Genomic DNA, 27,695 nt, shown 5'->3' with positions numbered 1-27,695 from the left:
TTTTGAGTGTATTTAGAATTACACTAGGGTTGACTGGTTGGCTCAGTTGGTTAGAGCACAGTATTGATAACACCGAGGTCAAGGGTTTGGATCCCCATACGTTCCAGCTGCCAAGAAAAAAAAAATTACACTGTGGCGTTATACCAGGGGTTCTTTATACTGTTTATATATTAATCTCACTTGGGATTCTATTGAAAATTATCAATGCCTGGCCATACCTCAGGCCGTTTGAAATCAAATCTCTGTGGGTATATCATTCTGCTTGGGTTGCCATAACAAAATAACACAGACTGGGTGGCTTAAACAACAGAAATTTATTTTCTTACAGTTCTGGAGGCAGAAAGTCCAAGATCAGGGTAGCAGCAAATTCAGCTTCTGGTGAGGCCTCTCAGCTTTTATATAGCTGCCTTCTCCCTGTGTCCTTATATGACTGTTCATGCGGGGGAGAGATCAGTCTCTGGTGTCTCTTCCACTTCTTATGAGGACACCAGCTTTATTGGATTAAGGCCTCACCCTTATGACCTCATTTATCCTTAATCGCTAAAGGCCCTATCTCCAAATACTGTCACATTAGGAATTAGGGCTTCAACATAGGAATTTTGGGAGACACAATTACGTCCATAATATTGGGTACAGATGGGCATTTGTAGTTTGTTCTTTTTAAATCTCCTTAGCTTATTCCTAAGATAAGGGATGAAACTGCTGCTTTTCAGATAAATATTTTGGCAGACTTAATCTATCTCATACTTTAGAGACAGCTTATGGAATACTGTCAGGTTTTTCTAGCATGTTGAGGGCTGTGGTACATTTAGAAAACAGCCCTTGTTATAAAAAATGTTTATATGTTGGGCTATTTTTCCCTAATACATGATAGGCACAGGGTATTCATTGTCCTGGAGTATATGGTGTAAGCCAGGCTTTTAAACCTTGGCATTGTTGACATTTTGAGCTGGATAATTATTTGTAGGGTTGGGGGAGCTTTCATGTGTATTGTAGGAATTTTAGCAGTATCCCTGTATGTTTAGCATTCCCCAGCCGCCTTAGAGGTGTGACAAAAATGTTTCTAGACATTGCCAAATGTTCCCTGAGAGCAAAATCACCCCGGGTTGAGAATCACTGGTGTAAGCCCTTGTTCCTCATCACAGATGCCTTCCTCAGGACCCTGACCATCCACAGTCCTATAAACAGAAGGGCAGAATGTTTTTAACAACGAGAACTTGGGTGGTTCTCACTGACCAGTAAGAGAAGTCTTTGTTTCCCTCTGAATTAACATATTAAACCCTACACAAATATGTATGTTTTTAAAGCACTGAATATTAATAAAAGGACTTGGCATTTACTATCATTAAGGTGAACTAAGAATATTCACTGATATCCCAAGGCTGCCTTTTGATAGTGTGGCCAGCCATTTCAGTTTGAAGATAACCTTTTCTGAATTATTACATCATCAGTGGAATGAAACATACATTTTGACATAAATGTCACATGTAAAGATTGATGTTTTTCAATTCACATTGTGATACATGGGATCACCTGTATCAGAGCCACGTGGGGTGTCCAAAATGCAGATTCCCAGGCCCAGTTCTCCAGAATCTTTGGGGGTGTTATCCAGAAAATGCATCTTGAGCACCCTAGGTAATACCACACCAAAATTTGGGAATCATTGATACGGATAAATTCCCATCCTGATGCCACTTTCAGCAACTCATCAGACAGGCAACAGTGCTTTCCAGTCTTCTAATTAAGCAGCTTCCCATGGATGAAGATCACCTCAGGGCCCTCTCTCTCCAGTAATGCTCACTATCTTATTAGAAATTTAGGCTTTTAACTTAACTCTAATTTTTATTAAAAACTCAGCTTACTGGTTGCAATATACAGGAAGCACATGTTCCTCTGTTGATGCATTGATCAGCAAAGAAAAGAGGGCCAAATAAGAAAGACCAGCATTTATTGACATTAACTTAAAGACCAAAGTTTAGATGTGCAAAGCAGTGGTGTTTCTAAGCTGTGAGAATATAGGACTGCATTGCCGTTAGTTCCATCAGTTAATGATTGGTGATGGAGCCACAGCAGAGAAGAAAAGGTCATTAAATCGGTGCAGTGTTATTTATCAAGGACTAGTATGCCCAGCACTGTTGTATGTGCTGCACAGGAGATGCATTAGAGGAACTAAAGATTTTACTGGCTAAATATTTCACATTACATAGTACAGAATTATTTATTAAAATCCAATATTTTTTATATACCATTTTATATCAATAATTCCAAAAAGAGGTCTGGTAAGTGACAGGCATGGTCAAGATGACATTATAACCTGGAAAGGAATTGAGGAAGATCTTGAAAGCTATACAGGATTTCATTAGGCAGATGGGAATGGGGTATGTATGTATGAACGAAAATATGGGTGTGATCAGAGCTGGTATATTTGGGGGGCAGCAAGGAAATAATATGGAAGTGTTCATAGTTGCATAATATGGAAGTGTTAATAAATAGCTAAGAGTGATGGAATTAGATGGCTTCGCAATATTTGAGGCTTTGTGTGTGTATGTAAAGAATGCAAAAGAAATTTTTGAGTGAATGTTTCCAGCTCTCAATGAATTTGCCAGAAAATATTTGTAAATATTCATCTATTCAGTGAATATTTGAATGCCAGCTATGTTCCAGGCATCTGCTACATGCTAGAGAGCTTTTGTGATTTATGAGTTATGATTTAGTGAGAAAGATAGATGATTGGAGCAGTAATAAAATGTGATGACCGGTGATAGGGAATGTATATGCATCCTGTTTAATGCTGCCCCATAGCACTAATTTGTTACAATGCTGTTTGTGTCTGAGAGGTTTTCCCTAAAAAATGTACATGTGAAGAAGTATATCGCAGTACCGTAGGATTGATAGATTTGTTTTCTGTGCTCTGAATGCGATTATTTTCTTTGAGCAAGTGAGAGCTAGGGTAGACTATACCATATCCTCTTGATTAGTGAACATTAGCAACTTATACTCTTTAGCCTGTAAGTTTTCTATGTCACCATTCTGAGTTGAATGTGGCATCTCTTGCTGTTTATTTTTGTGTTCTGGTGAACTCTTTTGACCCTTAATGGCTGATAAAACATGACAGTGGTAGTCTGGACATAGAGCAAAAACAACAGTAGTAATAACAAAGAAAATATATCGCACTGGATATTAAGGACATGGTGGAAGAAAGGATATATAGATCAGCAGGCAAGTGGGGTTGGTTGAAGTCTTCGGACATTCTAAATTTAGTGGGAGAACTGACCAGCAATTGTATGGTTGGAAGTTGCACAAAATTATAGCTGAAAGCATGTCAGTACTTGACCAAACTTGAAGACTACATTGGGCAGTCACCCTTAGAGCTCTGATTAGGCTTATGGTTCTAGGAAGGCTTCCCAGGCACTAATTGCATTGGTTCTGCTAATTGGGGTTTGTGTTTATTGGGTACTAGTGGAGCATATAACGGGGAGACCTTACAGCAGACTCCTAGGGTATGTGACCTTTAATCTTATATCTGAAGGAATAATAAGAATAAACTAAGCAAAAAGGATCTGGGGGATGAGGAATATGAGTCTTCTAAAGAAACATGACAACTGACTAGGGATATGATAGGAGTGCTTGACACAGTCAATTTGGAGAGTAGCTATACAGTTAATCATAGGGCAAAGTACATCTAATTACAGTAGTATCCCCTTAGCCATGGTTTCGCTTTGTGCAGTTTCAGTTACCTCAGTCAGCTGTGGTCCGAAAAAAGTAAATGGAAAATTACAGAAATGAACAATTCATAACTTTAAAATTGTGTGCCTTGTTCTGCTTTGTACTGCTCCAGATATGAATCATCCCTTTTTCCTGAGTATCCATGCTGTAGACGCTCTCCACCTGTCAGTCACTTAGTGATTGTCTCAGTGAGCAGATCAAGTGTTGGGGTATTGCAGTGCTTGTGTTCAAGTAACCCTTATTTTACTTAATAATGGCCCCAATGCACAAGATTAGTGATGCTGGCATATTGTTATAATTGTTTTATTTTATTATTAGTTATTATTGTTAATCTCTTACTGCGCCTAATTTATAAAATAAACTTTACGTATGTATAGGAAAAAACATAGTATACGAGGGTACTTCAAAAAGTTCATGGAAGGATTCATATTATATTTGTATAAGATTTGTATATAGGATTTGGTACTCTCCACAGTTTCAGGCATCCAGGTCTTGGAATATATCTCCCTTGGATGAAGAGGGACTACTGTACTGTGAAAACAATGTGATCTGTATGTACCTACCATATGTACCTAGGCTATATGTACCTACTATAAGATAAAAAGTAATTTATTTTTTATCTATATTGTATTTTTACATGGCAAACCACTAGTTTTTTGAGGTGCTATCACAGTGTGACAATGCTGTGGATGTGTCTTGTATCTTATTTTGCAAATAACCAAAATTTTGATGAATTGAACTTAGAAAATATGTGTGGAGATAAGGTGAGAATGACTGGCTGTTTATTGTTTTGGTAAATTTGTAACTTTATATATCAGATTTACAACACTGTGTATGATAGGATTTTTATCATAAACGGTGTTTTAATGATTTTTGAGGTGTTCTAATGACGGTGCCACAACCCATTCACATGATCTAAGGGTAGTTAGCAGCAAAATGGATTATCCCTTAGTCCATCTCCGGTGGTTATAGTTCAGATCTCTTGGGAGAAGATTGGATGGACTAAAGTTGCTTGAGGTGATCTTGCCTTCCAAGAAAGTGTTAATATGCTAGTCCATCCCAATTGCCTGCCCCTTAAGTGATTATGTATTCTAATCCTGTAAAAATGTATGGGTTTATTGGCTAGTAAATAATCTCACAGTATTTAAGTTCTGTTAATGTTCCCCATAATTTGTTCTGAAGAATGAAATTTGGGGATTGATTGTGATATCTTTTACTTTTGCTCTTAGTTTTCATATTTTAAGCCTGTTTCATCTGTTTCATAATTTGAGTTCCCAACCTAAGCATCAATTTCTTACTTTTTTCTCTTTCTATGAGTACTTTTTTAGTTAGTCTTTGTACTTACTTTAATACTTAATCATATATTGCCTTTAAAAATTATAAAGTACTTATTTTATCTCCACTTTAATCATAAACTTTTGATGATTTTATGAATTAGAGTTAATGTTGTGTTTAAAAAGGATTTAAAAATATGCTTAGGGACTTCTTTTAATTTAATTAAGTTTTCAAGATATTACTGAGGGCCTTATTTTATTTTTTTAATTTAAATAAAATGTTATATATATATAAGCTAAATAATTTTTTTTTTTTTTGCTTTTTGCTTCTTTTTAGTGAATTAGTACCATCTTACGATTCAGCTACTTTTGTTTTAGAGAATTTCAGGTAAGAGGTTTTGACAACTCTGGTTTTTTATATGTATACACAAGGAAGAGCCAGGGAGGTATTGTTCCTTAGTAGGATAGATATCTAGTGAAGTGTGTCACTCAGTTGAGTAGTCTTAGAAGAAAGTTTCCTCTTAAAAACACAGAGGTCATTTGTCTGGATTGATTGCTTCAGGACTGATTGCTTCTGTAGTCTGAGAAAAGGAACCATTTTAAAGAAAAGGGTCCACTTAGCCTTTAATGAGCTCCCACCTACCCATCGTCAGAAGTAAAAGTGGTGGGAAGAAGTCCACTGGGTTTCATTTATTCAGTTCCAAGTGAAAATTTGTGGATAGATGCCATTGTTGTAAGAAATTTGTAGGCTTTGTATTTGCATATTAATTTGGTTAGCTTTTACTGCTTTTTTGCTAAGATTAGAAGCAAAGATCTTAAAATACAGAGGTCCTAAGAGACTTGCCTTCAAAGGCAACATGGAAGTGGGAAATAAGAATACAAAGTCTTAGAGAGAGAGAGACTCCAGGTAGGTGATAACCGTCAAAATAAGGCCACACTGTGAGAATTTATACCCCTTTCCATTTAATTTGTCTTTTCTCATGGGGTAATTTTGTGGCTAAAGCATAACCTCTGAAAGGTTTTCCAGGTACATATTAGAATTTAGCACATGTTCTCTTACTTTTCCATATTAAAAAAGGAAAATTATACTACAGGGAAGTGAGGACGAAATACATTGTGATTTGGGTTTTTTTTTTTTTTTTTTAATGGTGAAAGACTGCTTGTTGGAGCAGTAATTAAATTTGAGATACTTAGAGAACACTGTCCTTTTCCCTTAAATGTCACAATTTTGAAGGTTGTGGGATTTTTTTACTGAAATGTAAAAGATGTTGAATATTTCAGTACATTCCATTTTTTTAAATTTCAGCATGTAAGTATATCTAAACTTAAGTGTGGAATCTTGACTTGTTTAGTCACCTTCCATTACTTGTTCAGGATTTCAAATATATATTATGAAGGAGTAGTTTGTTTTTGTTTTTACCTGTTGCCACTTCACAACAGTTTTGATCTTGGGATGTGGTTGTTTTGTTTTGTTTTTCCTTAGCACTTTGCGCCAGAGAGCAGATCCTGTTTACAGTCCACCTCTTCAAGTTTCAGGACTTTGCTGGAGGTTAAAAGTTTACCCAGTAAGTTTTCCATACTTCTATTGAGTTTTGAAACCAAGGTCTTTCTTTCACTGTCCTGTTATACACCATTTCACTTTTGAGTGGAGTAGGGAAATTAAAGTAATGACAAATTTATGTTTCTTTGGGGCATACCTTACTAAATCTATGAAAAAATGAGTTAAATATGAGCAGTATGAACCCTGACTTATTATTAAATTTTATTTCTGGATTGTAGAAAGATATTTACCTTTAGAAGAAATGTTTAAATTTTTCTTTTAAATTCATTTGTAATGAATTTTAAGTAAAAATTAAATTTCTTGGGCCGGCCCCGTGGCGCACTCGGGAGAGTGCAGCGCTTGGGAGCGCAGCAGCGCTCCCGCCACGGGTTCGGATCCTATATAGGAATGGCCGGTGCGCTCACTGGCTGAGCGCAGTGCGGGCGACACCACAGCAAGGGTTGTGATCCCCTTACCGGTCACAAAAAGACAAAAAAAGAAAAAAATTAAATTTCTTTCTTTTATATTTTTTTTAATGAATTTTATTCCTTCAGATACAGAAAGCCCTCAAAAACGAACAGTTGACCCTCCGTGTCCGTGGGTTCTGCATTCATGGATTCAACCAACTGAGGATAGAAAATATTTGGAAAAAATAAATTGCCTCTGTGTTGAACATATATAGAATTTTTTTCTGGTCATAGTATTATTCTTTAAACAATATAGTATAACAGCTATTTACATAGCATTTACATTGTATTAGGTATTATAAGTAATCTAGAGTTGATTTAAAGTATACAGGAGGATATGCATAGGCTATATGTAAATACTATTATGCCCTTTTATATCAGGGACTTGAGCATCCCCATATTTTGGTATCTGAGGGATGTCCTGGAACCAATCCCCCACAGATTACTCATAGTGCATTTCAGTATGTTCTTTGACCTGTGTATTGTCTTAATTGGTAGTTGCGTCCAGTGGTGTGAGGCTCAAGTCGATTCCTGTGGCAAGAATATAAGTAGTAGTGTGTTGTTTTATCACAGTGGTGGTTGCATCTCTTGATATTAGCGGCTATTGATGCAAATTTCCTATGCCTGTTTATTGTGAGTTGCAAAATACTAATATCCTCATTTTATCAAATTTTTTCCTCACTTAATAGTTGTAATACTTCCATAACGAGATGCTTCTCCTCTTCTACTTTTTTTTTTTTTTTTTTGGCAGCTGGCTGGTGCAGGGATCTGAACCCCTGACTTTGGTGTTATCAGCACCATGCTCTAACCATCTGCTGCTATTTGTTTACCCAATATTACAGTTCGTATAGAAGAGCCAGGATTCTTTCCCTTTATCAGATTTTCTTATCCTCTGAAACTGACTAGGTTTTGTTTAGTCATTTACTATCATTATGAATTTAAACATATTTAGTCTCTTCAAGTTGGCTTCTGAGTCCTTTTGCCATGATCTTAGTAGACCCTATAGTGACCCTCGTAGTTAGCTTTCTTGTTCTCTTGTATGGTAAGATGTTGTAGGCCTGTCTTGTACATTTCCTACCCCATATCTGGAATTGGCTATGTTATCCAAGGAGCCCTAGCTCTTTTATTGGAAAATTGTATTTCAGGGCCAAACTGGGCACTAGGGATGCTCATTCCTACCAGGTTGGTCACTATTTCTAGACCTCTTTAGTGAACAGAGCTAGGAAATTTTACACACATATGTACATAGTGTTTGGCAGGGGAGGGAGTGGTGGTGGTAGTCTGTGATCTTTTTTTTTTTTTTTTTTTTTTTTTTCATTTTAAAAATATTTTTCAAGAATAGGCTGTATTATTTTAGGTCAGTTTAGGTTAACAACAAATTTGAGCAGAAAGTACAGAGTTCCAATACACCCTCTGTCTCCACACATGCATAGCCTACCCCACTATCAACATCCCACACCAGAGTTGTACATTTTTTACAGTCGATGAACCTACATTGATACATCATTATCACCCAAAGTCGATAGTTTATATTAGGGTTCACTCTTGGTGTTGTACCTTTTATGGGTTTTGACAAATATATGTATTTATTTTTTAAAGATAAAATAACTTGAGTTAATGCTCACATTTACAATTCAAATTTATGACTGTAGAGTTTTTTTAACTTAATTTCTTTGTTACCTCTGTATCTCCTTTCTTCCACTCTTGAAAATCCCATTTCTTAAAGCCATAGGAAGTGATATAATTAGAATATCTTATTCAGTCACTCATTTGCTTTATTCTAAAATAAACAAATGCAGAAATCAACAAACAAAAAATCTCAGGATAAGAACATTAAAAAAATTTTTTTTGCATATATCCTCTCTATTCTCTTCCCTGCCATGTCTGGAGAACTGTTTGGTTGTCCAAAGCTTGTTCTCTAGTATGTTCTACTGGAAAGGCTAATGGAAACAATATTCCCTGAGTTACTATATGTTGAAAACAGTTTATGCCCCCCCCCCTTTGGTTTTTAATATATTTTCCTTTTTTTGGTGGCTGGCTGGTCAGGGATCTGAACCCTTGACCTTTATGTTCTCAGCACCACACTCTCCCAAGCGAGCTAACTGGCCAGCCCAGTTTGTGCTTTTTATACTTAAAAGCTGGTATTTCTGGATATAAAATCTTTGACTCGTGTTTTTTTTCATTGGGTATCTTAAATATGCTATTCTATTTTCTGTAGATAAAGTCTGATGATAAACTAATTTTTTTTCACCTTAAAGGTATTTACTGATATTAAAAATCTTTTTTCTTATTTTTTTTTTTTTGTCTTTTTCGTGACCGGCACTCAGCCAGTGAGTGCACCGGCCATTCCTATATAGTATCCGAACCCGCGGCGGGAGCGTCGCTGCACTCCCAGCGCCGCACTCACCCGAGTGCGCCACGGGCTCGGCCCAAAATCTTTTTTCTTAAATCTAATAATTTATTACCATATGTTTGGTCATTCTGGGTCAGTATTCTCAGTTACACATTGGGCTTTCTCAGTATGTAGTTTCAGATTGTTTGGTTTTGTTTTTAAGAAATGTTTTCATGAATTAGTTTTTAATAAGTTTTGCTTCTTTTTTGTTTTTCTTTCTTGGGACTTATATAATCTGTATTTTGAATCTCCTTAGCCTGTCTTGAATATTTATCACTTCTCTCTGATCTTTTTGGCTTTCTTTGTCTTTTTCATTTTTTAAATTTTTGTTTACTTATTTCTGTTACCATATCCGTATTTGCTGTATGTTTCCTCCAGTTCAGTCTTTATTTCTTAAATAACTTATTTCTAATTCTTTCCTTAGTTGTATCCCTTGATTTCTGAGGTTTTCTAAGTCCGATTTGTGCTGTTCTTTCATGAATCATATTATTTTCTTAGTATCTTTTAGGTTGTTTTGGAATAGGTTACCATTTTGATCTGTTATTTGATTATTTTTTCTGGAGTGCTTTAATTGTCTGTAGGAATGGTATTCTGCTCTTTGTTCTCTCTTATTTTGGTAATAACACATAAGATAAAATTTACCAAGTACCAAGCGTACTTACTGCTTATTAGTGTAGTATATTCAGGCTGTCATGTAATCAATCTCCAGAACTTTTTCGTCTTACAAAATTGAAATTCTGCCCATTAAACAACAGCTCTCTATTTCACCTTCCCTCCTACCCCCTACCAGCCCCCAGGTAACCACTATTCTACATTCTGTCTAGGTATCTCATATAAGTGGAATTATACGTTATTTGTCTTTTTGTGACTGGCTTATTTCACTTAGCTTAATGTCTTCAAGGTTCATCTATATTGGGGCACATTCAGCATTTCCTTCTTTTTTAAAGCTGAATAATTAGGGGCTGGCTAGTTAAGTCAGTTGATTAGAGCATGGTGTTATAAAACCAAGGTCAAGGGTTTGGATCCCTGTACTACCCAGTGCAAAAAAAAAAAAAAAAATCATATGTATATACTACAGTTTGTTTATCCATTCATTTGCCAATGGACAGTGGGTTGCTCCACCTCTTGGTTATTGTGAATACTGCTGCTACGAACATGGATGTCCACATATCTCAATACCCTGCGTATAGTTCTTTTGGATATATACCCAGAAGTGGAATTGCTAGATCATCTGGTAGTACTGTTTTTAACTATTTGAGAAATCTGCATACTGTTTTCCAGAGTGACTGCACCATTTTACACTTCCAGTAGCAGTGCACAAGGGTATTACTCTCTTCACATTCTTGCCCAACACATTTTCTGTGCTTTTTTGTTTGTTTGTTTGTTTGTTCGTTTTTGGCAGCTGGCAATATGGGGATCCGAACCCTTGACCTTAGTGTTAACCACAGTGTGTTGTAAATCAACTGAGCTAACAGGCAGCCCTGTTTTCTGCATTTTCGATGAGTAGTCATCATCCTAAGTGGTCATATTCATTGTGGTTTTTGCATTTCCTAATGATTAGTGGTGTTGAGCATCTTTTTTTTTTTTTTTTTTTTTTTTTTTTTAAAGATGACCGGTAAGGGGATCTTAACCCTTGACTTGGTGTTGTCAGCACCACGCTCAGCCAGTGAGCAAACCGGCCATCCGTATATGGGATCCGAACCCGGGGCCTTGGTGCTATCAGCACCGCACTCTCCCGAGTGAGCCACGGGCCGGCCCTTGAGCATCTTTTCATATGCTTATTGACAATTCATATATTCTCTTTTCAGAAATGTCTATTTGTATCCTTTGCCCATTTTCTAGTTGGGTTATTTGGGGGTTTTTCTGTTGTTGAGTTGTAGCAGTTCTTTATATATTGTGGATATTAACCCCTTGTCAGATATATGATTTGCAAATATTTTCTCCCATTCTGTAGGTTGCCTTTTCACTCTGTTAATTGGGTCCTTTCATACACAGAGTTTTAAATTTTGATGTCTTGTCTATTTTTGCTTTTGTTTATTTTTTGTTGTTACTTTCAGTGTCAATTCCAGGAAGTTCTTCTCAAGTCCAATTTCATGAAGCTTTTCTCTATGTTTTCTTCTAAAAGTTTTATAATTTTAGGTCTTATAAGTCTTTGATCCATTTTGAGTTCATTTTTGTGTATGGTGTAAGGGCCCAACTAAATTCTTTTGCATGTGGATATCAGTATGATTTAGCGATTAAAAATATGGTGGCTTACTTTGTGAGAGATAACTTGCCTCTGCTTCTCCCAGTTTTATCCGGACCTTCTCTTCCTTCATCTTTATTGCTTCTGTGCTGTTTATCTTTTACTTTATTTCTAGAAATTTCTTTGCAGTCTGGGGCCCTGTCATGAAAGGCCCTGGATATTTATTTTTAAGAGTTCATAGTGCCTAGATTGCATTTAGTTCTTTCAAACTTTGTTATATCAGGCCACCTTGTATTCAGCTAGTTTTATATTGAGCAGCTGTTTCCTGTTTTAACTGTTGTATTTGGCTCATGATGCTTTCTATTTTATTTATTTATTTATTTATTTATTGGTGGTTGGCCAGTTATGGGGATCTGAACCCTTTGTTTTAACCAGCTGAACCAACCAGCCAGTCTCACGATGCTTTTTAGTTAATAAATCGTGGCTACTTTGGGATTCTCCTGTTCATCAGATGCCCCTCTACCTTCTCCCAAACACATGTTGATTTCATGCAAGTCTTTGTAGTATAACCTGTTGGCTAGGTTTGTTGTAAATGTTGCTTCTGGCCTTTTAGTTTTGCTGTACAGTTATTTTTTGTTTTGTTTTGTTTTATGCTTGGGTTTGGAGAGTTGCAAAAACTGGGCTGTCATCGCAGCAATCTTTTCCAGAGTCCTGTGCTTACTGAAAAGTCTTAAAGCCAATATTTTGTTATAGGTGCATCTGGCATGCAAATAAGACTATTAAAAATTTTTGTTCCTTAAGATTATGATAAAAATTAAAGCAAAAGAAATTTCTAATATTATTAACGGATAAAGATGAGCCCAAAATGTTCATTGTCTTTCACTCATTAATTCGTTAATTTCACTCCAGGGAAAATTTTCCAAGTACATAATTCAAAAGAAGAAAAAAAACCTATTTGAACAAGGATGTTGGTTGATTTTCAGAATCAATATAATTTACATTCAGTAAAATTCACTAATTTTGGCAAGTTTTGAGAAATATATACAGTTCTGTAATCACCACCACAGTTATGATTTTTATCACCCCCCAAATTTATATTATTTCTTTTTTCAACTAATCCCTTCTTTCTCTGAATTTCCTGGCCTTTCTGCAACCACTGGTCTGCTTTTGTCCCTGTAGTTTTGCTTTTCTGGAATTTTGTATAATGAGATCATATAATCTGCAATCTTTTGTGTCTGGCTTTTTTCACTTAGCTGGTCATTCATTTATTTGTTAGTATTTATTGAGTAATTACCCTGTTAAACCCTGAAAGCTTCCTCAGGTCTTTTTCTAACAAGGTAGACTAGAAGTGAAGGAGTTAATAAATACTTTGACTCCTCTGTGGTCATTCCAATTTATGATGGAGTCTAGTTTAAACAAGTACTTATAATAAATTCGGTCTTTAAAAAAAAAAATCTGAGGAAATGCTGAGGGAGTAATTATCTTTGTAAAAATCTCTAGTAGAGATTGAAACAACTTCTCAGAATGTTATATGGAATGCTAACATATAAAATATATAGAAATTAAATTTAATTACCTTCAGCATTAGGTGTTACCTTTTTTTATATTATCCCTCTTCTGGTCTTAAAAATGGCCTTAATTTTTGTCTCACTCATTTCTAGTCTATTTGTATTTAGTCTGGTATTTATTTGTGTTTTTTCTTTGGGGTTTTTGTTTTTCTTTAGGACTGATTTATAAGAGTTCTATATACGTTGAAACTCTTAACCCTTTGTGGTTGTCGATATTTTCTTTAATATGCTTGCCTTACTATTTTAACTATTTTTCGTGTACAAGAGTTTTAAATCATTATGGACTCAAATTTCTTGGTCTTTTTGTTATTTCTTTTTACTTATTTTAAGCTCAGAAGTACTTGCTAATCCAGATTATCAGATATTAATCTATGTTGTTTGTTTCACTGTAACTTAATTTTTTACATTTAAATTGATCTGGAGTTTACACTTGCATAACCTCTTGTTTTTTTTTTTAGGATGGAAATGGGGTTGTTCGTGGTTACTATTTATCTGTGTTTTTGGAACTCTCAGCTGGCTTGCCTGAAACTTCCAAGTAAGAGGTTAAAAAATAACAACCTTAATGTGCATTTACATGCATTCCTTTAGTAATTTTTGTTAATTACTATATTGTTTTGTCTGTTAAGATGTACACTAACATGGAATCCTTGGCATAGTATGATGGCATGGACTGGCAGTTCTCAAACTGTTTGATCTCAGGACCCGTTATAAAAATGTATTGGGAACCCCAAATAGTTTTTCTTATTATAGGTTATATCTATTGTTATTTTCTGAATTGGAGATTAAAACTGAGAAAAAAATTTTAAGTTTTTTATTATTTAACTTTTAAAATAAAAATAAGCCTATTGCATATTAACAGAAGTAACATTTTTTATGAAAAGTAACCGTTTTTCTAAAACAAAATGTCTGCTGAGAAATCTTGTATTGCTTTGCATTTTTGAAAGTCTCCACTGTCTGGCTTCAAAGAAGACAACTGAATTCTCAAATCTGCATCTATATTCGATTTCTTGCAATAAGTTGTTTTGGTTGAAGTACATATATAAATCTGGCCTCACATATTTTGAATATCATATAGTTGAAAAAAAAATTTTTTAATGCGATATAATTTGCATACCATAAAATTCATCAGTTAAAAGTGTACTCTCCATTGTTTTTAATATATTCACAGAGTCCTTCCACCATCACTGATATCTAATTTCAGAACATTTTCATCACCCCACAAAGAAACCCTGTACCCATTAGCAGTCACTTGCCATTTCCTTTTCCCCCTAGTCTCTGGCAGTCACTAATCTACTTTTTGTTAAGGAGGAATATTTTTAAAAATGGTTTTAGATAATTATGGATCTTCTTTGATATTACACCGAAACCGAACAAGTGGTAATTTGTTAAATGTTATTTGCAATGTGGAATCTTGAACTGTATCAGTGAAATTTTGTTTATTCTGTAACCTGAAAATCTATTACTCTGTTACATAAAATTTTGTTTATTACATGAAAATCTGTTGGTTTGGTATGGAATTTATGCTTTTAGCCAACACTGAGTAACAGGGATGGGATTCACCCTTTCTCCTGCAATGACCAAAAAAGCTCATCATCATGAAACAACATTTTCTAGATTTTGGACATGAGACAACAAATGAAGGCAATCCCCGAAGCAAGAAACAGACAAGTTAGCTTCATGATTGCTCCAGCTTATGCCCTTGAGAGAGTTTTCAGGCTGCAATACAGGGAAGGGGAACTGAGGTAGAATCTGGCAGACTCCTTTAGTTGAGGAGATAGTGCTGAGAGTTCAGGGAGACCAAAAGCTAGAGTGTACTGGAGAGAGCTGCACAAAGAACTCCAGAGATCTGTAGTTGGGTTCCCCTTGAGTATTCAGCAGAGTACCGATCAGATCATATGTGTGAGGAAATCATCTGAGGTTGGAGAAAGAACTATCTGAAAGGATCAGAGGAAATAGTGAGTGCCTGGTGTTCACACAAGGCTAGGAACTGTGTCTGTTTCTGCCAGGCGCAGTGGAGAAACTTACAATTCCTGGGGCATTGGGTAGAGCACTGAGGAAGTTTTTGACTCAATAGTGGGGAACAGTTAGCCCTAGACTGAACACTGCTTTGGATCCACCTAGCAAATGAAAGCAAGACCGAAAAGGATCAAATTGTTTTCAAGCAACAGCTTCCCAGAACAAAGCTCAGGAAAATGTGTAAGATTGCAAAAGTATCCAACATCAAACAAGGTCAAATTTACAATGTCTGGTGTTCAGTCAGTGATTAATGGGTATGCAAAGAAGCTGGAAAACATAACCAATAATGAATAGGAGAATCAATCAATTGAAATTGAGCAAGAACTAACACAGGTACTAGACTTAGGAGGGAAGGACATAAGAGTTGTTAAAATTGTACTCCATTTCCTCAAAAAGTTAAGTAGAGACATGGAAAACGTAGAAGACTCAAATTGAACTTCTTGAACTTGAACTATGTTTGGGATGGAAAACAGAGTGGAGGGGATGAACGACAGATTAGATATTGCAAAAGAAAAGATTAATAAGCTTGAAGGCGCAGGAGGAGAAATTATTCAGAATGACACGTAGAAAAAAGAATTCCAAAATGGTGAAACAACTTCAAGCAGCTTAGTATACTGATAATTGGGGTCTCTGGAGGAGGGGAAGGGGTGAAAAAATAATGGTAGACTTTTCCAAACTTGATGAAAACTTTAAACCCACAGATCCAGGTAGCTTAATGAACTATACACACATGAAACATGAAGAAAACACCAAAGAACCTCATAATCAAATTGCTCAAAACCAGTGGTAAACATTGAAAGAGAATTGACTAAACAAAAATAAAAGCATTGTATTTTGGGATTTCTAACATATGTAGAAGTAGAATGCATGATACCAATAACAAAGACCAAAAGCGGAGCACATAGATATATAATGTTGTAAGAGTCTGACATTGTATGTAAAGTGGTATAATACCCGTGAAAGCCAGACTGTTTTAAGTCAAGGATATATACTACTGTATTCATTTCCTTGACGTGCTGCAACAAATTACCACAAATTTTGTGGCATAAAACAACAGAAATGTATTTCCTTCCAGTTTTAGAGTCCAGAAATTTGAAATCTATTGCTAGGCCAGTCAAGGTTTCATCACAGTTGTGCTTGCTCCAAAAGCCTCCTCCAGCTTCTTTTGGTTGCCAGCGTTCCTTGGCTTGTAACCATATCACTTCAGTCTCTGCCTTCATGGTCATGTTGACTTGCCGTTTTTAAGAAACTTATCTCTGTCACATCTTCCTCTGCTTTCCTTTTATAAAGACACTTGTGATCATGTTTTAGGGACTACCTGAATAATCCAGGATAATTCCCTCATCTCAAAATACTTAGCTTATTCATGGTGGAGTGCCCCCTTATTTTCCATAGAAAATAACATACAGAGGTTCCAGGGATTAGGATATGGATATCTTATGGGGGAAGACAGTGGAATTATTAAGCATACCATTACAAACTATAAAGCCACTGATGAAATAACACATATAACTAATAAAGCAACAAAGGAGATAAAATGGAATTATAAAGTAAATACTTAATCTTAAAGAAGGCAGGAAGATGGAAAAGGTAACAAAGGATAAAGGGATAAATACTAAAATGTGTTCATGTAAATAGTCCAAACACCCCAAATGAAAGGCAAAGATTGTCACATTGGCTGAAAAAGCAAGACTCAAGTGTATGCTATCCAAAAGAAATGCACTTTAAATATAAAGATATACCGTGCCGGTACTAGTCAAAAGCAAGTTGGAATAGTTAATTTAGTATCATACAAAGTAGATTTCAAAGCACAGAATATTTCCAGAGATAAAGAAGCTCATTTCATGGTGGTAAAAAAAAAAAAAAAAAAATCAGTTAATCAAGAGGACATAATTCTAAACATTATGTTTATGCCTCTGCTAACAGATACTCAAAATACATGAAGCAAAAACTGATAGAACTGTAAGGAGAAATAGATAAATATCCTTTTCTCAAGTAACATAACAACAAATGGGCAGAAAATCATCAAGATGATAGTACACTTGAATAACACTACCAACCAACGTGACCTGATTGACATATGTAGAATATTTCATCCATCAGTAGCAGAATTCAGACTATTCTTACGTGCACACAGAACATGTACCAAGATAGACCATATCCTGCGTCATAAAACATATATCAATAAATTTAAAAGGACTCAACTCATTCAAAGTATATTCTCTGACCAAAATGTTATTCATTTAGAAATTCATAACAAATATTTTGAAAATGCCAGAATATTTGAAAGCTAAATAACACTTCTAATAACCCCTGGATCAAAGAGGAAATCATAAGGGATTTTTAAATTTTACTTTTAACTAAATGAAAATGAAAACAATATACTAGAATTTGTCGTAGTATGTTGCAAAAGCAGTAGGTAGGTGGAAATTTATAGCACTAAATGCCCATGTAAAGTGAAGAGCAGAAAGGTCTCAAGTCAATGACCTCTACTTTTACTTTCATAGAGTAGAAAAATGAAGAGCACATTCAATGAAAAGTAAGCAGAAGAAAGGAAATAATAATGATCAAAGTAGAATCCAATGAAATCAAAAATAGGGAAGCAATAGAGAAAATTATTGAAATCAAAAGAAAACACAATTTAAGAGCTAACACTGCATGATTTTTAGACTTACAGTAAAGCTATAGTAAACAAAAAAGCACAGTATTAGCACGAGGATAGAGAAATAGATCAGTAGAATATAATACTCAGGGAGTCCTGACGTAAACCCACATGTATAAGGACAACTGCTTTTTGATAAAGATGTAAAGGCAGTGTGATGGAAAGAGGATAGTCTTTTCAACAAATTATGCTTGAATATTTCAATATTCATATGCAAAAAAAGAATGCACTGGGATCCATACCTCATACCTTATACACATTAACTCAAAATTCATCATAGACGTAAATTTAAATCTTAAAACTATAAAACTTACAGAAAAAAACAGAACATTTGTGATTTTGGATTAGGCAGTAATATTTTAGATAAAACTCAAAAGCACAATCTGTAAGAGATCATATTTATAAATTAGATTTTGTGAAAATTATAAACTCAAAATACACTGTTACAGGAAGGAAGACAAGGCGCAGACTGGGAGAAAATCTCTGTAAAGCATTGATCTGATGATGGATTTGAATCCAGAATATGGAAGAAAAAAGGAAAACTCAATAATAAAAAATAAACAGCTTTCCCTCCTCAAATAGGCGAAAGGTTTGTTAAATGCCTCACTAAAGAAATATGGATGGCAAAATAAGATTAGGTAAAATATTTAGTGGCATGGTCATTAGGGGAGTCAATTGAACCACAGTATGATCCCACTACACTCTGTTAGAGTGGCTGAAACTAAAAAGATTATACCAGGTGTTGGCAAGGATGTGGAGAAATTTGAAGTCTCATACATTTCTGTTTGGAATGTGAAATGTACAGCCACTTTTGTAAACCATTTGGTGGTTTGTTAAAAAGCTAAACATACACTTAGTGCATTACCTGGCTAATCTACTCCTAGGTATTTACCCGAAAGAAAAGGTACTGTATGTCCATGTAAAGACTTTTACACAAATATTCATAGCAGCTTTATTTGTAATAATCAATTACAATCATCCCTAATTTCCATCAACAGATGAATGGACAAACAGGTTTTGTTATGTCCGTACAATGGAATATCACTCAGCAATAAAACGGTATGAACTGATACAGACAACAACATGGATGAATTTTAAATTGATTGTTTTTAGTGAAAGAAACCAGGAAAAAAAACACATGCATAATAAAACTCTCGAAAATGCAAACGTAATATATGGTGACAGAATGCAGATGTGTGGTTGCTTCCAAATGGGGAGGATAGGCAAGGTTGGTGGGGAGTATTGAGAGGGAGGGAGGGTTACAAAAGGCAGGGGAAATTTTTGGGGATGATGGATATGTGTAGTATCTTGATTGTGATGATGTCAAAACATATCAAATTGTACACTTCAAATATGTTTCAGTTATACTTCAATGAAGCCTGTTTAATCAAAAAACAAAAAACAAAAACTCCATTGGTCTGTCTTGTACTTTGAATGGATTTTTTACCCTTTTGTGATTTTTGTAACATCATGCATTGATTATTGTAGTGGTTTACTGAATATGCAGTTGACATATTTCATTATGTAATATGAAATAATCCCGTTCATTAATATCACTGTTTTTACCAGGAAGAATGAAGTATTGGAGTTTTGAAGTATTGGAAAGCTTTTAAACTCATAGTGGCACATTTTCCACAATTATGATTTTTTATTGGAAAGCTTGTGTTTTATCACTGGTAACAAATACTGACAGTTGTTTACCTTAGTTGCTTTGGTCCAGAAAATGTCTTCCAGATATCCACAACTGAATAACCATTGTTTGTTAGTTCTTTAAATTTGATGTTTCACCCGAAAAAGGTGACTAATTTAGATTATAATTAAGTTGAACAGAGTGATTTTTCTGAGACCACCATTGCACATCACCACACAGCGCAGATACTTTATGCGTAGTTCCAATTTTGTGACACCCAAGCATTGAGGTTTAATAACATTAGTCATTTTTGCTACTTCATCAAAGACGTTCTTGAGACACTGACATTTTTTTTTAGTCTAAAAGTGTGTGGCAGTGAATAGTATAATGACCACTGGTACATTTTAACTACCATTGCTTTTGCACCATTAGTGCAAATATCAACACAGTGAAAAAGGTAGATAACAGTGTTATTATAAAAATGGTTTTGACTTTGTGGATCCTTGAAAGGATCATAGGGACTGCCCCCTGGGGTATGATGGCTACACTTGAATAGACTAATCTTAATGAAGAATATACTCACTGCCACTAATGAATCAAACTGTGAATATGGCTGGTAGAATGGAAAGGATTCTGGCTTGTATATTGTGTTTTGATCATAGCTCTGCTCCAAATCTGCTGTGTGATCTGAAACATTGGACTAACCTGTATCGTTATTCCAACTGCTAACAGCTGCTGAATATTTGTGCCAGGCACTATGATTTACATGTCTCATTTCGCCTTAACTACAACTTTGGAAACTATAGGTTCTGTTATCACTCCTGTTTCGCAGATGGGAATACAATAGCTTAGTTAAGTAATTCACTCAAGTTGAGCATTGGGACTGAAACATCTGAGTTAAACAGGTATCTCTGACTGTGTTCTTTGTTCTTAACCACCAAGTTCTGTTTGGTTTCCTGAAATCAGCCCTTGTGGTTGGAAGATAATGGTTGATCTTGGGCCAGATTTTAAGAAGTTCAGTGATCATAGGATTTTGTTTATGCCCCTGTGACTACTATTAATCTTGGGCCTCTCTTTGTTTCTTTTGATTAATCTATTTCCTGATTTGCCTCTGTTTCTTGCCTTGGGAAAATTCTACTTCTTGTTTTACTGACATGTAGATTTTGTGACATTTCTATTGCCATTGATACTGGTTTCATCTTAATCCTTTCATTACTGACTTTATACACATCAGGAACTTACACTGTCTTACAAACAGTAATAACATTATCGTTGATAATAAAATAATATTAAACATAATAATATCATGTTTAGAAAAATCGTAATTTGTGTATTTGTTAGATCTTATCTAAATATCTTAAGGGAAATCTTTTATTCTGATAAAAACAGATACTTTAAGAACAAGAACAAAAAAGATACACTTAACATTTCAGTAAGCCTAGAGAAGAATTCTGAGTACTTTTTCATTAAATATTGAAACATTCAGTTATGAATTTAGAGTTTAACTGCTAAAATATGCAATAAAAACTTAAATAATTGTATCATAGTCTAGTAAATGTTAATATCAGTTGGGATTCTGCAGAAGCACTTGCATAATTTCATTATGCTTAAATATATTTAAAAGGTGTAAGGTTTCAGGGGAAATTTGCACATGAGCAGCATCCTGGAATTGACTCTTAACAGTGCTTGCTGAGTGACTGCTGTTTTAGAGAAGGGAATTTCTTTGAGTTTAAGGAAGCAGTAGAAATTTCCCTAGAGAGAGTAACAGTCCCGTTAAATATGAACAGACTTTCAGTTTGATAGAGGGAAAGAATTTATGTTGTAGCATTAAGTTTTAAGGTTTTAGTTTCATCTAAGATTGGGGTTGAGATGCTATGTAAATAATTTAAGTTGAGTTAATCTCCATATTTGTTAGAAACATAGATCTATCGGGCCGAGCCTGTGGCGCACTCGGGAGAGTGCGGCACTGGGAGCGCGGCAACGCTCCCGCCGCGGGTTCGGATCCTATATAGGAATGGCCGATGCACTCACTGGTTGAGTGCCGGTCACGAAAAAGACAAAAAAAAAAAAAAAGTAAAAAAGAAACATAGATCTATCTGTCATAATTTTAAAGAACAAATGAAGATAAAAGAATGACCTTTTGTTAAACATTATATACCTTTTCCTACAAAACAACTGATTTTTCGGCAACTTTTATATGAATTTTAAGCTTTTACCTGTACTTGATCCTAGATATATTTGACCATTTGTATTGAAGGTTGAGTATCCCTTATCCGAAATGCTTGGGACCCAGAAGTGTTTCGGATTTCAGAGTTTTTTGGATTTTGGGATATTTGCATATACAAAATAAGATTTTGGGGGGATGGGACTGAAATTTGAGCATGAAATTCATTCATGTCTGATATACACCTCATACACTAGCCTTAAGGTCATTTTATACAATATTTTAAATAATTTTGTGCATGAAACAAAGTTTGGGTACATTGAACTATCAGAAAGCAAAGATGTCAGTATTTCAGCCACCCGTGTGGACAATCTGTAGTTGTTGGGCATTACCGTCATTCCTGACTCTGAATGTATATGCTATCAATAAGCAGTCATTTTCTTACATTTATTCACACATAAGTACTTAGCAATAAGAAATATTACATACCATTTTGACTGCAGCTCGTCACGTGAGGCCTTATGTGGAATTTTCCACTTGTGGTGTCATGTCAGTGCTCAAAAACTATCGGATTTTGGAGCATTTCAGATTTTGGATTTTGGGATTAGGGATATTTGACTGGTAATGTCTTTTTCCCCCAGATATTCAATACTCTTAACTTCTTTGTGAGTTTTGAGTTTTCGTGATACTCATGTTTTGAATAGAAGTAAAAGCTTATTTTTTTGAGGTGAAATTCACATTGCATACAGTCAGCCATTTAAAAATGTACAATTTGGTGGAATTTAGCACGTTCACAATGTTGTGCAAACACACCTCTCTTTGGTTTCAAAATGTTTTTATCAGCCCAGGATACCCGTACCAATTAAGTAAACACTTCCCATTCTCTCCTTACCCAATCTCTAGACAACTACTACTCTGCTTTCTCTGTTGATTGGCCTATTATTCTGGATATTTCATACAGAATGTCATACAGTATGAGACCTTTTGTGTTTGGCTTCTTTCACATAGCATGTTGAAGCATGTGTCATTTGTATGGCTGAGTAATATTTCATTGTATGTATATATCACAATTCATTCATTGTTGATGGATGTTTGGCTTGTTTCCACCTTTTGGCTATTATGAATAATGATGCTATAAATATTCGTATACACATTTTTTTGTGGACATATATTTTTCTTTTGAATAAATACTTGATCATGGAATTTGCTGGATTGTATGGCAACTTGGTAATTCTGTATTTAACTTTTTGAGGAAAACACTTAATTGTTTTCCACTGTGGCAGCACAATTTTATATTCCCACCAGCAGCATATGAGGTTTCATATTTCTCCATATCCTCAATATCACTTGTTTTTTGTTCTTAATTACAGCCATCCTAGTGGGTATGAAGTGGTATTTTGTTGTGGTTTTGATTTGCATTTCCTTAATGACCAGTGAAGTTGAACATCTTTTCATGTACTTATTGGCCATTTGTATATTGTCTTTGGAAAATGTCTCTTTATGTCCATTGCCCATTTTTAAATTGGGTTGCCTTTGATTTTTTACCTTATAAGAATTCTTTACATATTTTGGATACTAAATGTTTATCAGATGTATGATTTGCGAATAGTTTCTCCTATTTGGTAGCTTGTCTTTTCACTTTCTTGATAATGTTCTTTGATGCACAAAAGTTTATAGACTTTTAATCTCTTTATCTTTTTGTAAACTTGAAAATTTTATACAGTAGGATATGGAAATCAGAATATACTGGCTTTCCCAACGTATACCTACTTTCTACTAGGAAATGTTATAGCCTTGAATTTCTGAATGCACAATAAATTGCTTTATTGTAACTTGTATTGGAAAAATATAGTATTTTAAGATTTATGTTTAAAAATTGCATGGTGATAAACCCCAAAGGAGAATAAAAATGACAGAATATTCATATATGAGGAAATATAAGTAATGAATATATGGAAAAATCTATGACATTGGTAAAACAAACAAAAGCCCTTTTTTATACAAAATTTATTTACTTTTTGAGCTATTTTATACCTGATATTGGTACATATTTTTGTGAGTATTTCGTATGTGTTTTTGTGGCACATACGAAATACTGCTGTTTTTACAAATGATACATTCATTTCTGAAAGAAATGTAACTGTATGTATCAATAAGTTTCTTCAAGGTAATTACTTGATGACCTTACTTCATGTTTAGATGAGTTTGTCTTTTATTCTTATTTTACTAATAACTTTGTATTAATAGTCTGTTTTTATATTTTAGATATGAATATCGTGTAGAGATGGTTCACCAATCCTGCAATGATCCTACCAAAAATATCATTCGAGAATTTGCATCTGATTTTGAAGTTGGAGAATGCTGGGGCTATAATAGATTTTTCCGTTTGGACTTACTTGCTAATGAAGGATACTTGAATCGACAAAATGATACAGTTATTTTAAGGTAATAGCATTTGGTACTGTGGTTTTTATCGTTAGGGGATAATATTATCAGGGCTTTATTTCAAAGTTCATTCATTTAGCAAAGGTGAATATGGCCTATGTACTCGTGGATAATAAAAGTAAAACATTTGTTTGACATCTAGTTGGTGATTCCAGTAAAAAGAAAACTACTACTTCCAGTAAATTTAGTAATGTCCCATTTATATATTGAATTTCTAGTAACCTCACCATTTGTAAATCTAAGAATAGTGAGGGAACAACTGCTTATTTTTTACCTTGATATGTATATTTGGATGATTGGTTTTATAAGCTTAATTTTTCAAAATGACTTGTTTTTTTCCTAAATAATAGCAAATTGAAAGTAGGGAATAGAGATGAAAATGGGTGAAAACCAGCAAGTAATGCTTGTTGGTGTGTTATTTGCAAGAAAGGCGAGAAAGTAAACACCGCTATAAAACAGTAGCCCCGGGCCGGCCCGTGGCTCACTCGGGAGAGTGCGGTGCTGATAAAACAGTAGCCCCATTTAATGTTGGGATAGCCTTTATAGGTTAGAAGTGTCTGAGCATTATTACATGATGTTATAATTTGATGATTAAAATGAGAACTTGAATATTTATAAAAAAGATCCAATATATTCTGAACATATTTTCATAACATATTTCAGAGTATTTAACAGTTTAGAAAGTTTTCATCAAAACAATTTTTAAAGTTTTTTTCCTCGAGAGTGATCGAATATACTCGTAAGTTTCTCTTATTTCGAGTTCTTTGTTCTTGAGCATGCTGGATAAATGAGTTGCTATTATGTCAACCTTTACTATCTACTGCCCTGTCATGCATGAGTATCTGTGTACGTGAAAAAACACAAAATGAGTGTTTTTCTTTGTACTCTCTCTTTTTTTTTTGTCTTTTTCGTGACTGGCACCCAGCCAGTGAGTGCAACGGCCATCCCCATATAGGATCCGAACCCGCGGCGGGAGCATCGCCGCGCTCCTAGCGCCGCACTCTACCGAGTGTGCCATGGGCGCGGCCCTTTCTTTGTACTCTTAATCAGCACAATTATCAACACAGAAGACCAAGTTCTGTGATGAAATGTGTGAGAGATTTTCTCTCCTCCAGCAAGCAAGCCAGAAATTCTGTAGTGGCCCCAACTGGGTGTTCTCTAATTCAATTCTGACACTATCTACCTGGAGATAGCATCAGATCCCACAAGTTGAGGGCTCAGTCCTCAAGACCACCCCCGCTACTTCTGATGCCAGTTGCAAGCTACAGGTTGTTTTATGAGTGCGCCTCACTGACTGGCTGTAAATTGGGGTTCGCACAACCCCCTCCTAGGGTTTGATTCATTTGCTGAGCGGCTCACAGAACTCAGGGAAACACTTAACCTTTACTGGTTTATTAAAAAGTTCACAAAGGATACAGATGTAGCGATACATAGGGCAAGGTGTAGGGGAAGGGGCACAGAGCTTACATGCTCTCCATGGGCATGCCACCCACCAGGAAATTCCACATGTTCTGCTATCTGGAATCTCCACAAACCCAGGCCTTTTGGGTTTTTGTGGAGATTTTATTATATAGGCATGATTGATTAAATTATTGGCCACTGGTGATCAACTTAACCTTCAGCCCCTCTCCCCTCCCCAGAGATTGGGGGGGGACACACTAAAAGTCCCACCTTGGTCTTTCCTGTGTCCAGCCTCCATCCCGAAGCTACCCAGGGGCTGCCAGCCATTAGTCAACTTATTAGCATACTAATAAGACAGCACTTTGGATATTGTAAGGATTTTAGGAGTTATATGTCAGGAGATGAGGATGAAGACCAAAATATATATTTTTATAATATCACAGTATCCTTGACTATCTGCTGCAGATAACTATTAGATGTTCAGTAGGTTACACTAGGTGTATAATCCTAGAGAAAACTGAATGTTAGCTAATATAAGGGTGCCAGGATGGAAGGGGTGGAAGGGGTGAGAGAAAAAGATTTCCAAATTAGTCTTGCATTGTGGCTGTTACTTTCTTCAAAAGCATCTTTAAACTCGTACTGCAGTTTTTTTCCCCTGTAAAAGGAGTCATGTTAGGCTATATAACAAAGATAGAGGTCTGTTTGCTTTAATAAGTAGTAGTAAAATATTTTAAATACAAACAACTGTATAGATGAAGTTTCTATCACTTACCCACTAATACAGTTTAATATAGATACTTCTTTCCTAACCCTAGCTGAAATATGCCATATCATGATATGGAGAGTTTTGATTTTAAGCTTCTATCTCGAAGGGTTGAGAATATAGTTTATTTAGAACATGCAGGTCTTTGGGGGACAGTAAAGCGGTCCCAGTGGGTGGTTGACCCAGTAAGTAATTTTTCTGTAGGGCAAGAAATATGGAAATGTGAGATGGAATAGGGAAATAAAAAGAACAGCACTTAAAACAAACTGCAAATTTTGCTAGGGCCTGACCTAGGCAAGAAAGGGGCAGTAAAGTGTTATCTTCCTCCTTGCTGCACAGCATGGTCCTCTTCTTCCCAAATCATCACTGTATTTGAGCCACATTATTATAATAAATATGCTTTAGTAGGGTAGTTTGGGAATTTAACCACTATATACAATGTTATTTCTTTTGAAAAGGGTGCAAACATAGAAGACTCCCTACGCTCATGTATACTGTGGAACTAACTCTGTTTTCCCCTTTCAGCTAGCCCTTAATGATGAACTAAGATTGTTTTGAAAGCAGTTGTCGTGTCTCACCCGATACAATCTCTCAAAGCAAGAAGCAGCTGTCCTCACACTTGAAGATATCCTGTCTCCCTGATACATTTACCTATATGAACCTCAGCCCTTAGTCCATTGGGGAGGCAGTTGGGACTTCACCCTCTGTCTCCCAGTCAGCATCTTCTGAAATAAAAAGCTTTTCCTTTAAGTTCTGTCTGGTGGGTGTGAGTGGTCAGCAAGCATGGGGACCCACCTGGGTCAGAGATTCCCCTCGCACCCCCCCAAGGGGAATCCCTCAGGACTTGTTTGTTACCAAGTGTAGTTTGAGTTTAGACAGCTGACTTTTCAGAAGCTTGTCTCACTATAATTTGTGGATAACGTGTAAACAGTAAGTACCACAAGCTCTGAGTTGACTTGAGTTTTGTCCTTATAATCAAGTGAACTAAAATTATAGAATTTGTACTTACAAATTTAAGGCTAGATTGATAATTTTTTACTGTTTGGGTTATTTTTCATGTGGAGCTTTTCTGTTAAGGTTTCAGGTACGTTCACCAACTTTTTTTCAAAAATGCCGGGACCAGCACTGGTATATTACCCAGTTGGAAGCTACACAGACTAGTTATATCCAACAAATAAACAACCTTAAAGAGGTAAAGAAATAACATCTATTTCTGGTTTAGTGTTTCATATTGTCCTTTTGGCTTATTACAGTTATAATCATTTCGGATATTTACTGCTCTTTATAATTTTGTGGAAAAAATTCAGTTGTCCTATTTCTCATTCTTAGCACATTTGAGTCTCTAGTTCTTCACTGTCCAATTCACTTGCCACTGGCCACATACAGCTATGCAAATCTAACTCAATTAAAGTTAAAAATTCAGTTCCTTAATTGCAGTAAGCACACTTCAAGTGCGAGTATT

At 35.4% G+C, this 27,695-nt stretch overlaps 1 protein-coding gene across 2 annotated transcripts in view; it reads left to right on the top strand.

Annotated features, from left to right (window-relative positions):
* The window catches only part of TRIM37 (tripartite motif containing 37), a 121,226-nt gene that overhangs the window by 34,457 nt on the left and 59,074 nt on the right, over window positions 1-27,695 (top strand). For both annotated transcript variants that reach the window (XM_063108987.1, XM_063108988.1), the window contains 5 exons: window positions 5,338-5,388; window positions 6,484-6,565; window positions 13,611-13,687; window positions 23,890-24,069; window positions 27,311-27,425. In XM_063108987.1, the coding sequence (XP_062965057.1) occupies window positions 5,338-5,388; window positions 6,484-6,565; window positions 13,611-13,687; window positions 23,890-24,069; window positions 27,311-27,425 (505 nt within the window). The remainder of the gene's footprint in view (window positions 1-5,337; window positions 5,389-6,483; window positions 6,566-13,610; window positions 13,688-23,889; window positions 24,070-27,310; window positions 27,426-27,695) is intronic.

Source organism: Cynocephalus volans, chromosome 10 (genome assembly GCF_027409185.1).
Source record: "Cynocephalus volans isolate mCynVol1 chromosome 10, mCynVol1.pri, whole genome shotgun sequence".
Lineage (NCBI taxonomy): Eukaryota > Metazoa > Chordata > Mammalia > Dermoptera > Cynocephalidae > Cynocephalus > Cynocephalus volans.
This window is presented reverse-complemented; position numbering and strand designations above follow the sequence as displayed.